The sequence below is a fragment of the Trichomycterus rosablanca genome, chromosome 16, assembly GCF_030014385.1.
Source record: "Trichomycterus rosablanca isolate fTriRos1 chromosome 16, fTriRos1.hap1, whole genome shotgun sequence".
Lineage (NCBI taxonomy): Eukaryota > Metazoa > Chordata > Actinopteri > Siluriformes > Trichomycteridae > Trichomycterus > Trichomycterus rosablanca.
Genome location: NC_086003.1, coordinates 12,262,618 through 12,278,570, shown reverse-complemented (window position 1 = coordinate 12,278,570; position 15,953 = coordinate 12,262,618). Strand labels below are relative to the sequence as shown.

Sequence of the window (15,953 nt, the reverse complement as noted above, 5' to 3'; positions counted from 1 at the left end):
TAAAGAGGAGAATCTGACAATGGCAACCACGAACTGGTGAGCAGCTGAAGTCTCGTATCAAGCAAGAATGGAGAAAAAGACAGACCTTGAATTCCGATGGTCGTGGCTAGAGTAATTTACCACAATATTTTACCCATGCCATTTTTACTTTAAACTCATAGGCTTTGTCTTATAGATATCAAAAGGAAAGTTTTGGTTCTATCCAATTTTGCATTCAGAGAAAAGTGAAAGGTTGCCAATATTTTTGCCCACATCTGTATGCACATTCACTACATTGTCTCACCTTATTGTCCGTCTTTGGTTTTGTACTGCTTAAGGTCAACTACTGTCCACTGTGTATTCACTGTTCGTCAGCTGCCCTGCCCTTGTTTTCATCTATTGTCTGTCGCTATTAATCTTGCACTACAATCAACAGCAATTCAAGTGAATAATACATCCAGGCAATAAACTGTAGTTGAATCTGTCAGTGAAACAGATGTGCTAAAAGTCATTAGTTGTGTGTTCACAACCAGGAGCCGCAGCCCCCTAGAGGGCCACAGTGAGCCTAAAGGGCGGTCCCATTGAAATGAGTCTTTGAGAATGGACACATATGTGATTTGCCCACCACAAAAGTGCAAAAGTCAACAAATGGCCACAACAAAACTTAATCCTCCACCCAGGACTCAAGGAAGACAAGCATCAAAGCTCTTCTCTGTTCTTGCACCCAAGTGGTGGAACTTGGTCTTCCCCTGTCTGTCCGAACATCTGAGTCTCTTGCTGTGTTTAAAAAAACAATTAAAAACCCACCTCTTTACTAAGCACTTAAGCTGACTTGTACTTACTTACTAACGCTCTTATTTCTTGTCCAAAACAAAAAACAAAAAAAACCCAGTAACTTTGATTAAGCAGATTTTTAGCAGATTTGTGTTCTTGGACTGTTGTCTACTTAAACTAGAGTAAGGTAAGGTCTACTATGGAAGCACTTCTGTAAGTCACTCTGGATAAGAGTGTCTGCTAAATGTAAATGTAAACAAAAGATTCTGATTCAGTTAGTGATGCAAAGCCCGCTGACGTAGACCAACGGAAGCTCCCACCACCAGTTCAACAGAAATAAACCCACTATATTAACCAAAATCAGAAAATACAAGATAATGTACCTTCATCATGGATTCATCAAATTTCCTTTGAGCAAGAACACATCTTTTGTCATGATTTTTTTTGAAGACCAGGGTGTCTTGGAGACAAAAATATTGAGAACTGCTGATCTAAAAAGACTCAGAACATTTAACAAAAACAAAACAAACCTTTATTCAAGCACTAGCAGTTAGGTCTGCAAAACCCCAGAATGAAGATTTGCCAAATGTGTTCTCTTAATTACAACAATGACCAGTTTAAGTGACAATTTAAAAAAGAAATCATATTTCTTTTTAAGCAGATGTAGATGCAAAATGCCATGACTAAGACAGAAACAATAGCGTGCTTTTTTAAATGTAATGTTTAAAGTTGTATACCATTTGCCACCCACTTTTTAAAAATGAGATCAAAATACCACTAACATCACTGCTTTCTCTCACATCACAGTTCAAGATATTCAGCTAATGCTTGCTGATTTTCTCAACAATACAATCAAAGAATCACAACAAAGTCACAGTTCCATTTTTATCTTGTGCATGAGGTCCTTTTGGTCAATCATCTCCAGCTGCCTGGTCCATCGATGGTACGCCAGCAGTGCAATGTTCTTGGCTGCCACAGAGCTCATCTCCATGGCGCTCGCTGCCCATTCGATTCCATTAAGGTAGTACAGGTTGTCGTGCAGGATCATGGGTGGCATCTCCTGAGAGCTTCCGTATTGAGGATACGCCTGCCATTCTGTAACTTGCACTGAGTAGTAAGACTTAAAGAGGGTTTTTAGCTCATTCCTTTCCAGCGGTTCAGGGGAGAAGACCTTATAGACTCTGGCTTCATGTGGCTGCTTACGGCGGAAGCTTGCGGTGATGTTGACGGGGCAGATGCTGGCGACGCTGTTGAAGAAGAGATCAGCTGCTCCAGTGGTCAGGACACTTGTGAAAGGGAAAAGCTTGGGGTCAGAGAAGCCAAAGTAGCTGCAGTTCAGGTAACCATGAATGATGGAGGCCACTGTCTGGTGGTAAGAACCAGGTATATCTGGTAGCTGGGGCTCAAAACCTTCAAAGGAGATGTCAGCTTTGACATTTTTCTGGAGAGGAGTGGCTATGACGACTATATCGTAGACATCATCAGATCCATTAAAGGTGGTAGAAGAATAACTGAGCTTGTACTGGTGGGCATCACCTGAAAACAAAAGATTATTGCAGCCAGATGTTAAATTCACATTAATGTTACATTATTAATGTCAAAGTGGACTATTATGTATGGCCAAGTTCAAAATTTTACATACACATATAGAGGAAATGTATGTTATGTCTAATGTACAAAAACCATATTTATCATATGTTGCACTTTATCATATCTTTTGTTGCTTGTTGTTTTATGTTTTCATCTATTGTCTGTCACTATTAATCTTGTGGTATGCACTACGATCAACAGCAATTTACGTGAGCAATACATCCAGGCAATAAACTGTAGTTGAATCTGTCGGTGAAACAGATGTGCTAAATGTTGTCAAAGTATCTAAAACAGGGTGTTCTCAACCAGGAGCTGCAGTTCCCTAGGGGGCCACAGTGAGCCTAAAGGGTGGCCCCATTGGTCCCAGGATCAATCACAGACTTTGCAAGCAAATATGGGTTGGGGGCTCACTACATTGTGCCAAACTTTGTAAAAGAATTGTCAGTTAAAAGGACATTTCTCAATTCAAAACTGCAAATAATTTGTCTTTAACCATCTACAATACATAATATTGCGAAAAGATTCAGTAAATCCATATAAATCTCAGTCCATAAGCCCTTAAACAACATTGCACTATAAACCGTATAAACTCTATTCTGCAAAAACAAAGTCTTACATCAATTCTATGCAGAAACACAGCTGAGTTTTCTGGGTGTAAGCTAATCTCATATGGACCAAAAGACAATAGAAATGTGTTCTGTTCTCAGATGAGTCTATGTTTTAGACATTGAGTTTTTTGTCAAAGGTGGAAATAACCATCCAGACTGTTATCAATAAAAGGTGCAAAAGTCAACATCTGTGGAACACATACTTCTTTGTCCAAATAAATCCACAAACTTACGTTCTTTCTTGTGCATAAAGCAAATTAGTTGATCAGTTTGGACGTGCAGATCATTTTATAAATTAACCTCATGTTAGTAATTATACACTGCCTGCCCAAAAAAAAGGTCACCACCTGGATTTAACTAAGCAAATAGGTAAGAGCCTCCCATTGGATAATTACTGCATGGGTGATTATGTTTTAGCTGGCAACAAGTTATTTAACCCTAACTGATGCAGTGAGTAGCTTCTCATTTGTTAAACAACCATGTCAAAAAGACACATCCTGTGGTCGTGGAATAGATGTTAATCTGTTTCAGAAGGGTCAAATTATTGGCATGCATCAAGCAGAGAAAACATCTAAGGAGATTGCTGAAACTACTAAAATCGGGTTAAGAACTGTCCAACGCATTATTACAAAGTGGAAGGACAGTGGGGAAACATCATCTTCGAGGAAGGAATGTGGTTGGAAAAAAAGTCTTGAATGATTGTGATCGGCGATCACTTAAACGTTTGGTGAAATCAAATGGTAGAAAAACTACAGTAGAACTCAGGGAAATGTTTAATAGTGAAAGTAAGAGCATTTCCACACACACAATGTGAAGGGAACTCAAGGGATTGGGACTAAACAGCTGTGTAGCCTTAAGAAAACCACTTGTCAGTGAGGCTAACCGGCAGAATTGGCTTCAATTTGCTAGGGAGCGTAAAGATTGGACTCTGGAGCAATGGAAGAAGGTCATGTGGTCTGATGAGTCCAGATGTACCCTGTTCCAGAGTGATGGGCGCATCAGGGTAAGAAGAGAGGCGGCTGAAGTGATGCACCCATCATGCCTAGTGCCTACCGTACAAGCCTGTGGGGGCAGTGCTATGATCTGGGGTTGCTGCAGTTGGTCAGGTCTAGGTTCAGCAACGTTATGTGCCCAAAGAATGAGGTCAGCTGACTACCTGAACATACTGAACCACCAGGTTATTCCATCAATGGATTTTTTCTTCCCTGATGGCACGGGCATGTTCCAAGATGACAATGCCAGGATTCATCGGGCTCAAATTGTGAAAGAGGATTGGCATGGATTGGCCACCACAGAGTCCAGACCTGAACCCCATTGAGAATCTTTGGGATGTGCTGGAGAAGACTTTGTGCAGTGGTCCAAGACCTTGGGGAGAAATTAATGCAAGTCTGGACAGAAATAAATGTTGTGACATTGCAGAAGCTTGTGGAAACGATGCCACAGCGAATGTGTGCCGTAATCAAAGCAAATGGCGGTCCAACCGAATATTAGTGTGTGACCTTTTTTTTGACCAGGCAGTGTAATTCACTACAGCTGGTTACTTCTGTCTGCCCATATAAATAGTCTATCTACCGCAATCAGACCGAGCCACAACAAAAATCACAACAGCAGAGTCTCTGTAGAGATCCCGGAAAGACTGATAACATTCACTTAGAGCAATTTCAGGCCATGCATTCATCTGTACAAACAACTGTCTGTAGGTACTAAGAACATGGAACAATGATCTCTTTGCTAATGTCGATAATAAAACTAAACCTGTCACCACATGCAGAGGAGGTCTAAAAGGTCAGATGTAATCTACAAATCAACAGGTCTGCCATGAATCTGCTAGACACATAAAGCACTGTGTACAGTTAAGTAAGCATTACATCTTTAGTAATGCAAAGTAATGTAAAGTGTCCAGTGTGCACGTTCATGTATGAATATGTATGTTTATATTTTAAATATTCGTCCATACAAAATAAATTTTGTCCCACGACATTGATCATTGTGACCCTTAGTGGATTTTTAATGCAAGGGCAAAATGCAGTGCACAGCATAATTACTTAGGTATTCCTAGGGTGTTGCTAGATGGTTGCTATGGCTTTGCTATGTGGTTGTTAGGGTGATTACAGACAGTTATTAGGCTATTACAGGCAGTTACTAGGGTGTTACTAGTGTAACTCCCTGAAGTTGCTATGCAAAAACCAGCATTTAAAAAGCTGTATCCAAGTTCAAATCTCACAATCAGACCAAACAAACCCTAAATTGCTTTGGTGTCAGTACCTTAAAAACTGCACAACGAGCAGACAGAACTACAAAAAAGGAAAAGTGAACACTAGTTTTCCTGGCTCACCACAGCTCACTATACACTGATGCATTAACATGTTGTTAATAAATTGGAACACATGACATACATCTAGATTTATAAAAAATATATATTTCACTTCCACTGGTGAAGATCCTTATTGCTCCTCCACCAAACTTTCTACTTGGCACTTGGACAGGCAACATTCTTCTGCCATCTGTTAAACCCTGGTTCATCAGTCATACTGCCAGATGGTAAAGTGCTAGAGATACTGTCTTGATGGAAAAGTGGCATTCTATGACAACTAAACTCTTTGGTACTAGACATTTTTTGCCACAGAGAAGAAATGGCACTACGCTTGATTCTATCTAAATTAAAAGGTATGCCATAGGGCCAAAAGTATGTGGACACCCTTAATAATGATAGAGTTCTTGTTTCAGCCACACTATTACAAACACGTGTAAAAATCAAATTACATGCATTAGTTTGGGAAAGACCCTTTCATGTTTCAGCATAAACGTGATCATGCACAACATCGCTGTTGACCTGTCTGGTCAAAGTTTTGGCCTAAGCGGCAGATGAATACAGAGAGCATAGTGTTCCACTGTACACGATAAAGCTCTCTGCAGGAATCCACCACTGACCAGTGAAAGAAATCTATCTTTCCAAGTGATTGATGTTCATGCAGTAGAGGTAGTGGCAGCTTTAGGTGGTGCCTAACATCCCTGTAGGCTGAAGAGAGCCACAGAGACCTGTGTGCTTTATCACTCAGAGATGAATACCTATAAAGCCATAACACACTTAAAGAATCAAACCCAGGTCTTACTTGTGGTTAGCTGGCATAACAGACTGCTCCGCCACCCCTACTTTGTTTTTTTTAGTAGTATCATTTTCATATAAACTACTTCTTGTTCAGAAGATATTCAAATACTATTTAAGTGCACACAGTACACACTACAAAGATCCACAGTAGACAAACAATTACCTGCATAATAACCTTCTACATCATTAAGGGTCTGTGGGTACACATGGACATGTAACTTGATATAGAATATAAAGTGCTCTACAGTACAAAGGTTGATTTAAATTGAATTATTACCATTTGAGAGAAGAGAAACTGTGTTAACTTGGGCCTGGATGAGATTGGCCTTGGCTAGTTTTAGCAGTCCTGAAGCGACCAGTTTGTTCCCTCCCTCCACTGCCCACAGATTGGCCTGTGCACCAGCCAGGGATACAGCACCTGTAAACAGAAGTACGACACAAATGACAGATCATTACCAAATTGTGAAACAAGCAGATGTAGAAACAACAAAAGAAAATTATTAGCACTAGGTACTTTTGTAGCATTTCAAAAAAGAACCCAGCATTCACCTCTCTCTCACACACACATACTCTCTCATTTTTTTAATTCAAACAGCTTTATTATGACTGTTATGACTGAGCATGACTGTTGCAGTAGTTACAGTACTGCCAAAGCATCTCTCTTTGTCTCTTTTTGTCTTGTGTTATTGTAGCGACAGCGGTAGCTCAGTGGTTAGGGTACTGGACTAGTAATTAAAATGTTGCCAGTTTGAGCTCCATCACCACCAAGTTGCCACTGTTGGGCCCATGAGCATGGCACTTAACCTGGATAACTTTGGATAAATGAGACCGAGTGATGATGTAGTGAGTTGGTTATAATGCCCTCTAGTGTTCTAAAACTGTAATTACATTAAATTGCATAGAGCATGATGGGCCGTTCGCGAACGATCCGATTCTATTGAACGGCTCTTTAAAATAAACAAAAGGAACCGAGTCGCGCCTCTGGGAGCCGCTATATATATTTATTTCTACGCACGCACGCACACACACACACACACACACACACACACACACACACACACACACACACACACACACACACACACACACACACACACACACACACACACACACACACACAGCGCACGCGCGCGAGAGAGAGACACACACACACACACACACAGCGCACGCGCGCGAGAGAGAGACACACACACACACACACACACACACACACACACACAGCGCACGCGCGCGAGAGAGAGACACACACACACACACACACACACACACACACACACTGATCGTTATTACTACCTCATTACTGTAAATATTATATTAAGCTTTATTGTTATTATTGTGCACTGTTTTTATTAATATTTTATTCTATTTTATATTTTTTGCACATGTAACTGTTTTGTATATATTTGTTCTTTCTTACTGTTATTTTTTTATTATTTCTCTGTAACTGAGCTTTGGCAATACGAATGTCTTTATTTGTCATGCCAATAAAGCTTCTTTTGAGTTTGAGTTGAGAGAGCCGTAACCGAGCTACAGAGAGAACATGCAGAAAAGAAGCAGTGCTCTTAGTATAATGACAAATAATTGAGAAATAAACTATAAACTTGTTTAATTATGTTAAATCTGATTCGTTCATGGCGCGTACTGAGCTTTTCAAGCCTAACTTACATCAAGAACAAGTACAGGGAGCGACTGAGGGCTCTGGACCAGGAGCTCCATGTCTGCCTCTCATCCATCCCTGCCAGAATAGGGCGATTGTGAGCATCATCCCAGGCTCAGGTTTCTCATTAAAAGTAAGTCACGTTTACCCCTCCCTCCCTAAATGACACCTTATGGTGTGTGTGTGTTAGCAGTCCGAAGGATGCAGAGTGTAAGTTTTTTTATACATTTTAGACTGGGGTGACTTGAGATTTTGCATACTTTTAAAGGGTGCCGTGACTGAAAAAAGGTTGAGAAACACTGGCATAGAGAATAGACTTAATATTGAACTTCACTATGCAGACAGTAACATCACTGTACCTCAATAGATTGTGTCACAGTGTACTGTTACACATGAAGTATATGTCCTAACATATGCTTAACTTTTTAAAGTCATGCCTCATCAACACATGTGCTTGCTCCTCTTCTTCTCTTATAATGTAAAGAATCATTAATTAAGGTAAAAGCCAAAAAGGGCATATTAACAACAACACAGTGTCACTGATGCAAAGCACCGATGTGACTACTCACCCAACACATATAAAAAAACACTGTCAATAAATATGCTACTTATTAAAAGTAACTGAGTTGTAAGCCAGGCCTATGAGATCATTTACCTCTAAAGAATATAGTGGAATGTAGGACCTAAAGCAAACGTTAAACAAACCCACCAACAAATGCAGGTATGCTGACGTTCTGGCCGTAGTTGACCCACATGACTGGAGCGACAACTTCATCAATGAAGCGCTGGGACACACCCAACTCCAACAGATAATCTGACAGGGAGCGACGGGTCATGTTGAGAAATCCTGAACCACCAAGAGAGTGCAGCAACTCATCCACTGAAGTAAAGGCATAGCCATGAGCCTGGTATTTGTAGATTCTAATAGAAACACACACAATAATACAAAATGTACATAATACATCAGGTTCTATGATGAAATGAAACTGCATCTGTTGGGTCAAACATATACATACAGCACAGTACACCGACCAGGCATAACATTATGACCACTGACAGGTGAAGTGAATAACACTGATTATCTCTTCATCAAGGCACCTGTTAGTGAGTGGGATATGTTAGGCAGTGAGTGAACATTTTATCCTCAAAGTTGGTGTGTTAGAAGCAGGAAAAATGTGCAAGTGTAAGGATTTGAGTGAGTTTGACAAGGGCCAAATTGTAATGGCTGGATGACTGGGTCAGAGCATCTCCAAAACTGCAGCTCTTGTGGGGTGTTCCCGGTCTGCAGTGGTCAGTATCTAGGAGGAACAGTGGTAAATAGGGCTGCACGATATGACTAAAAACTCATATCTCGATATGCTTTTGAGATATAATGTAAACGTAAAAGTACAATGGCAGGCCAGATTTTATAGGACCATTACACTAACCAGATTGTTTTAAGAAACCTAAGCTTCAGTTCAGTCGAATCACTATGACTTCTGATCGTTTCTTGAATCTACTCACCTCATGAACTTCTCCATGATCTCCTCCACCCACATCTGAAGGCGAATGAAGCTGATGCCATAGCGCCACCACAGGCGAAAAAGATCCAGCAAGTACCAGTCAGTCTCTTCCAGGATGAATTCCTTGCCGTTAAATACAGCAGTCTTGCCAGCAATGCTTTTTCGATATTTCAGTCCTGCCAAAAGAGAGGCCAAAATCAAGAAGGATAACAATCCCCAATGGGAACTAACTTGGAAGGACTAGGACCTATAATAGATATAAGATAGAAAGCAACATGGAAAAACAAGGATTGTTTTCTAGAACAGTGGTTCCCAACCAGGGGGCCTCAGTAAGCCTAGAGGGGGGTCCTGTTGCATTTGATTGAAAAAAGTAAAAAAGAATCACATGAGATGGGATGGGTTAATCAAGAAGCTATTGGCATATGGGAGATTTCTTGTGATGTCACATAGAATTTTAAACTGCCTGTTAAGTTGGGATTTGGAGAATGGACAAATTTGATTTGCCCGCCACAAAGGTCAACGGACAGCGACTATGAAAGATTCTGATTCAGCTGTTAATGCAGATCTCTTTAAAGTTGACCAAAGTAAGGAAGCTCCCACCACCAGTTAACCAGAAATAAACTCACATCATCAATTAAAATCAGAAGATTCCAAGATAATAAAACCGTTATCGTGGATTCATAAAATTTCCCACAAAACCTTTTGAGATCATTGATTAATTAAACAAGAATAACATTATAAGTTTTTTTTAAAACACAGGGGTTCTAAGAGATAAAAAAAGGTTGAGAACAACTGTTCAAGAAAATCTACATTAAGCCACATTAAAATGTGGTCAAGACATAAATTGGCAGGGTCAAGCTTGACCCATTACTTTTCAAAAGGTACAAGGTCTTACTTGGATGCCTTTTTATACCTTATACCAATGCATAACTGCATTAACATGTTGATAAAGTAAAACATTAAACCATCTTGGTCAGATTGGACTGAATTTACAAATAAATGCTTTGTTTTTATTACCAATTCACATACTGTCCCAACATTTATGAAATTTTATTTTGTAGGAGATTTGGTACAAACCCAGCTGCTTCATGAAGTCCTGCATATGAAGGTTGAGGGAATGGATAATAGAGCCACCGGATTCATAGTCTTGGTTGTTAACGGTAACGGTTGCCAGGCGACCCCCGACCACACCTTTCTCAAACACATCAATGGCCACTTCTGGTCCAAAATGCTGTCGCAAAAAATGTGCAGTTGCGGTTCCGCCAATTCCAGCACCAATAATAGCTAAAACACAACACAAAAACATAGATTATGAGAGGAGATTCGACTGTTACAGTGGTTATTGATTTTTGGGACCAAATTACTTCCACTATTTGTTATGTATTTAGTTATTAGGATTTTAACGTTATGTTTTACACACTTTGGTTACATTCATGACAGGACAGGTCATTAGTGGTTACACAAGATTCAGTTCAAGTTTTAAATGACAAACACAGTCATGGACAATTTTGTATCTCCAATTCACCTCATTTGAATGTCTTTGGGCTGTGAGAGGAAACCTGAGCTCCTGAAGGAAACCCACGTGGACACGGGGAGAACATGCAAACTCCACACAGAAAGGACCCGTACCGCTCCACCTGGGAATCAAACCCAGGACTTCTTGCTGTGAGTCAAGAGCAGTGCTACCCACTGAGCCATGGTGCCGCCACTATCTGTTATTTAAAGATCGTAGTAAATGTATATTTTGGTGTTTAATAATACGTTAACAAATGTAAAATGTAACTCAGCATAGCTTTAGCATTTAGTTTAGCTAAATAAGCTTTCACTATGGGTGTGTTCGAAAAGCTAGTGTGTGCTGTCTACATAGGCAGCATTTTACGTCATCCTGTGCGCGCTCCCGAGAAGGAGGCTGTTCGAAATCCTAGATGCCTTAATATCCTCACTTCTGAGGTATCTTCATATTTCAATGTTATTTTGGCTCAAGAACGAGTGAGCATCCGACGCTGCCTTAGTGATCAAGGCAATCCCAGCATTCATTGCGGGTCGGGCGTTCTTCTCTCACAGAAAGATAAACATGGCTGACGGGGCGGAGAAACGAATGGAGTTATTTTTAAACGTAAATAAAATATTACTGATTTTTAACTTGTATAAACTTGTATCGAGTGTTTTTATTTGCAAGTTCAGGCTTGTCAGGAAATTTAACCGTTATCGATACATGAAGGAAGATGTTATATTGACGTTAGCGTGCTGTGCTATCTCAATCCATTGGTTTTAATGGCTAAACGCGAAATGCTAAACCCGATGGAATCGCTGTCTAAGTAGCGCGTTTGAATAACCTGCCTTATAAGTCACTGACTTATTAGAATCCTCTCTACTGAGGCAGCTGCCTATGTAGACAGTAAGACAGCAAGGCAGCTCACTAGGTTTTCGAACACACCCAATATTTACTAGGCTGTAATGTACCGAAAGTTAGGAGTTTAACTTTTTATTAAGTGCCTATACCATTACAATATAAAAGATTAATTAACATAAATAACAATGTGCAGATAGATATAATAATTTTCATAGTTATTGTTTAGCCATTTTCCAGCTACGCAGTTTTAATCCGTGTATTGTTTTAAGGCACCCAAATTGTGTACAAATTATGGACAAAATTTTCATTTATCTGGTGCTTATTAAATAAAAACGCTGTTTGAGACATGAGGACACAAAGTTAAAACAACACTAAGTAAAATAAAATGTTATTACAGACATCCCAAGTGCCCCGGAGGTTCCGGGAGTCTCCCGCATATACAGCGGGGGAAATAAGTATTGAATGCATCAACATTTTTCTCAGTAAATAAATTTCTAATGGGACTATTCACATGAAATTTTCACCAGATGTTGGTAACAACCCAAGTAATCCACACATATAAAGCAGTCAAAACAAATAAGTCCAAAAATTAAGTTATGTGTAATAAAGTGAAATGACACAGGGAAAAAGTATTGAACACATGAAGAAAAGGAGGTGCAAAAAGGCATGGAAAGCCAAAACACCAGCTGAAATCTATCACTATTTAGAAAGCAATCCTGCCCCTATCAGTGCAAATTAATATCAGTTGGTTTAGTCCTAATTGATTGCCTACCAAAAGGTTTCTCATTACCAAGGTGTCACACAAGAAGCATCTCGTGATGGGTAAAAGCAAAGAGCTCTCTCAAGACCTTCGCAACCTTATTGTTGCAAAACATACTGATGGTATTGGTTACAGACGTATTTCTAAACTTCTGAATGTTCCAGTGAGCACCGTTGGGGCCATTGTCCGGAAGTGGAAAGAACATCATTTCACCATAAACCGGCCACGGCCAGGTGCTCCTCGCAAGATTTCTGACAGAGGAGTCAAAAGAATAATCAGAAGAGTTGTCCAAGAGCCAAGGACCACTCGCGGAGAGCTTCAGAAAGACCTGGAATTAGCAGGTACAGTTGTTTCAAAGAAAAGTATAAGTAATGCACTCAACCGCCATGGCCTTTATGCACACTCACCACGCAAGACTCAATTTCTGAAGAAAAAGCATGTTAAAGCTCATTTAAAGTTTGCTGCACAACATTTGGACAGGCCTATAAAATACTGGGAGAATATAGTCTGGTCAGATGAGACCAAAATTGAACTCTTTGGATGTCATAGCACACACCATGTTTGGAGGAGAAAAGGCACTGCACATCACCCCAATAACACCATACCAACAGTGAAGTTTGGAGGTGGGAACATCATGGTGTGGGGCTGTTTCTCAGCATATGGTACTGGTAGACTTCATGTAATTGAAGAAAGGATGAATGGAGAAATGTACCGAGACATTCCTGATAAGAATCTGCTGCCATCTACCAGGACGCTGAAGATGAAACGAGGGTGGACATTTCAGCAAGACAATGATCCTAAACACACAGCCAAGGAAACTCTCAAGTGGTTTCAGAGAAAGAAAATAAAGCTGCTAGAATGGCCCAGTCAATCATCCGACTTGAATCTAATAGAAAATCTATGGAAAGAACTGAAAATCAGAGTTCATAGAAGAGGCCCCCGGAACAGTCATGATCTGAAGACAGTTTGTGTGGAAGAATGGGCCAAAATCACACCTGAACAATGCATGCGACTAGTTTCTCCATACAGAAGGCGTCTTGAAGCTGTCATTACCAACAAAGGCTTTTCTACTAAATATTAAATAAATTTCAGTAAGTGTGTTCAATACTTTTTCCCTGTGTCATTTCCCTTTATTACACATAACTTAATTTTTGGACTTATTTGTTTTGACTGCTTTATATGTGTGGATTACTTGGGTTGTTACCAACATCTGGTGAAAATTTCATGTCAATAGTCCCATCAGAAATATATTTACTGAGAAAAATGTTGATGCGTTCAATACTTATTTCCCCCACTGTACATAGCGGCTCCCTGATGCCCACAAGTCAGATAAAATCTCCCGGAATCTAGTCCAAGAGCGCACGCGCACGCAGGCGACACAGACTTTATTCCCGATCGCGTATTAACTCCGTTATCTGATATACAATCTAGTGCACTGTGTAGGGAACATAAATCAATTGTCTAATATACTGTCTAGTGCACTATGTAGGGAACATAATTAATTATGTAATACACTATCTAGTGCACTATGAAAGGAACACAAATCATCATCTAGTTATACTTTCTAGTGCACTATGTAGTGAACATGAATGCGTTATCTAATACACTATCTAGTGCACTATGTAGTGAACATGAATGCATTATCTAATACACTATCTAGTTAATTATGTAGGGAACATAAATCCGTGATCTGATATAAAATCTAGTGCACTGTGTAGGGAACATAAACCAATTGTCTAATTCACTATCTAGTGCACTACGTAGGGAACATAAATTCATATCTAAAATACTATCTAGTGCACTATGTAGGGAACCTAAATCCGTTAACTAATACGCTACCTAAAGCATTATGTAAGAAACATAAGTCTATTATCTAGTACACTATCTAATGCACTAAGGAACATAAATTCATTTCTAATATACAATCTAGTGCACTATGTAGGGAACATAAATCTATTATCTTTCACACTATCTAGTGCACTATGCAGTACACATTAATGTGTTTGTGACGCGAACAGTTAGCTCAATTAGCAGCTCCTTAAAGTTCTGTTATCACCCATATGAAATGAGTTTTTGCAACTTGGGATGTCTGTTATTAAAACGTTATTTGTGATATAACTAAGAACGCTGCATACAAGGAGATGTTCATTAATGTTAGCGGCCACATACAACTGAAATACACATCTGTGGCGATATGTTCGCTGACAGAGGCAAACATTGCACATATCACACTTACTATTTTAGTGGGTTTAAGTTTGATAGATATAAAGAAACAATAATTGATAGATATAAAGAAATAATAATAGTTTGCTAAGTAAAAAAAACAACAAGATGTCATTTGGTCATACGTTATTTAATGTAGTACTGTAATACTAGGTACTGATACTCATAAACCTTATCAACTGATAAACACAAGGGTTACACAAAACTAAAATTCTTTATAAAATTACAGCTAATATTGCTACAACTGATAAAGAACGTATATAAAAAATAAATGATTGTGGAACCCAACGATAAATAATCAGGACATACTTTTTATGAGGTAAATATTCAATCATTGTGTCAGGCCTAATTGAATGTCAAATCACAAAATACACTCTTTACACTGCATGTCTACGCTATTGAGTCCAAAGCCCTATGTAGTGCACTACAGTTCTAACAGGCAGCAGTTTAGGATGCAGCCATGGCTAATGTAGCTAGCTGCATTATCTAAACACTGTGCAGTACATCAATGAAATCCTACCGATTTTGGAAGGCGGTGCACCGTCCAGGTGATCAAATCCTGAATCTGCAAGTGTCGGTGGTGCGCAGATTAGGTAGAAAAACGCGATCAGAACACACAGTGACATGTTGATGAGCTTCGGGTATATTAACAAGCAGAGCTAATGTTAACGTAATAGTCCATCAGTTTAGTAGTGCCTCGTTAGCTAGAGTAAACTGCAGTACAGCGACACAGACGGTTCTATTTAACCGCACTGCATTTACACATCTGTGTTTATAATATTACATAAACAGCATTATTACTCTCTGAATATCGTTGCACACATCGCATTAGTTCCGTATAGAAATGACGTGCCCACGCTGACATGACATCATACTGCTTCAATAATACGGCGAACGCAGGAACTTTTGGGGCTGCAGGACATTAAACAGCCATTAATTTAACGCTTGAAGGACAAAAGAGAGTGAAAATGTGATACAAATTTAAATAATACAAAAGCACGAAATCCGCTGTATCAGGCTTCACTCTGAGGAGAAGAGCGCTGTGTTCCAAATACTACCCTATACGCTAAATAGTGTTCCAATCATAGATTTTGACCAATGACTAAGCTACTATACGAAGCACACTGTATAGGATATTGTATGCGGATCGAGACACAGCCCTCCACCTGTCGGCTACAGCAATCTGCTGCGTGTGCAGCCGAATAGTTTTTGGTTATTATAATCAATTTATTATTCGTTAAGTTAGTGTATGCATTCTGTATAATACTCATTATTCTTTGAGGATTTTATTTTGATTATTTTGTTTATTCACAGTTCATTATTATTATGACAGTTTATTCACTCGGACTTTTAAGACATTTCAGCCCTGATCACGTGCTGTATTAAACTGTATATTCT

The 15,953-nt window shown here is 39.4% G+C and overlaps 1 protein-coding gene across 1 annotated transcript; it reads right to left on the bottom strand.

Moving 5' to 3' along the window:
- Window positions 1–1,262: 1,262 nt before the first annotated feature.
- LOC134330357 (prenylcysteine oxidase-like) lies at window positions 1,263–15,468 on the bottom strand. The gene is made up of 6 exons (XM_063011450.1): window positions 15,076–15,468; window positions 10,297–10,503; window positions 9,221–9,395; window positions 8,427–8,638; window positions 6,338–6,478; window positions 1,263–2,289 (listed from the first exon to the last, which is right to left on the bottom strand). Exons 1-6 carry the CDS (start codon window positions 15,179–15,181, stop codon window positions 1,625–1,627), a joined length of 1,506 nt encoding a protein of 501 aa, XP_062867520.1. The 5' UTR covers window positions 15,182–15,468; the 3' UTR covers window positions 1,263–1,624.
- Between the last annotated feature and the right edge of the window lie 485 nt (window positions 15,469–15,953).

Excerpts from the sequence above, each read along its gene's own strand:
- LOC134330357 (XM_063011450.1), bottom strand. The coding sequence starts at position 15,181 with ATGTCACTGTGTGTTCTGATCGCGTTTTTCTACCTAATCTGCGCACCA. Across the intron at positions 10,504-15,075 it reads TGCACCGCCTTCCAAAATCG|CTATTATTGGTGCTGGAATT; the intron begins GTAGGATTTCAT and ends GTTGTGTTTTAG. Across the intron at positions 2,290-6,337 it reads AGTTTCTCTTCTCTCAAATG|GTGATGCCCACCAGTACAAG; the intron begins GTAATAATTCAA and ends TTTTGTTTTCAG.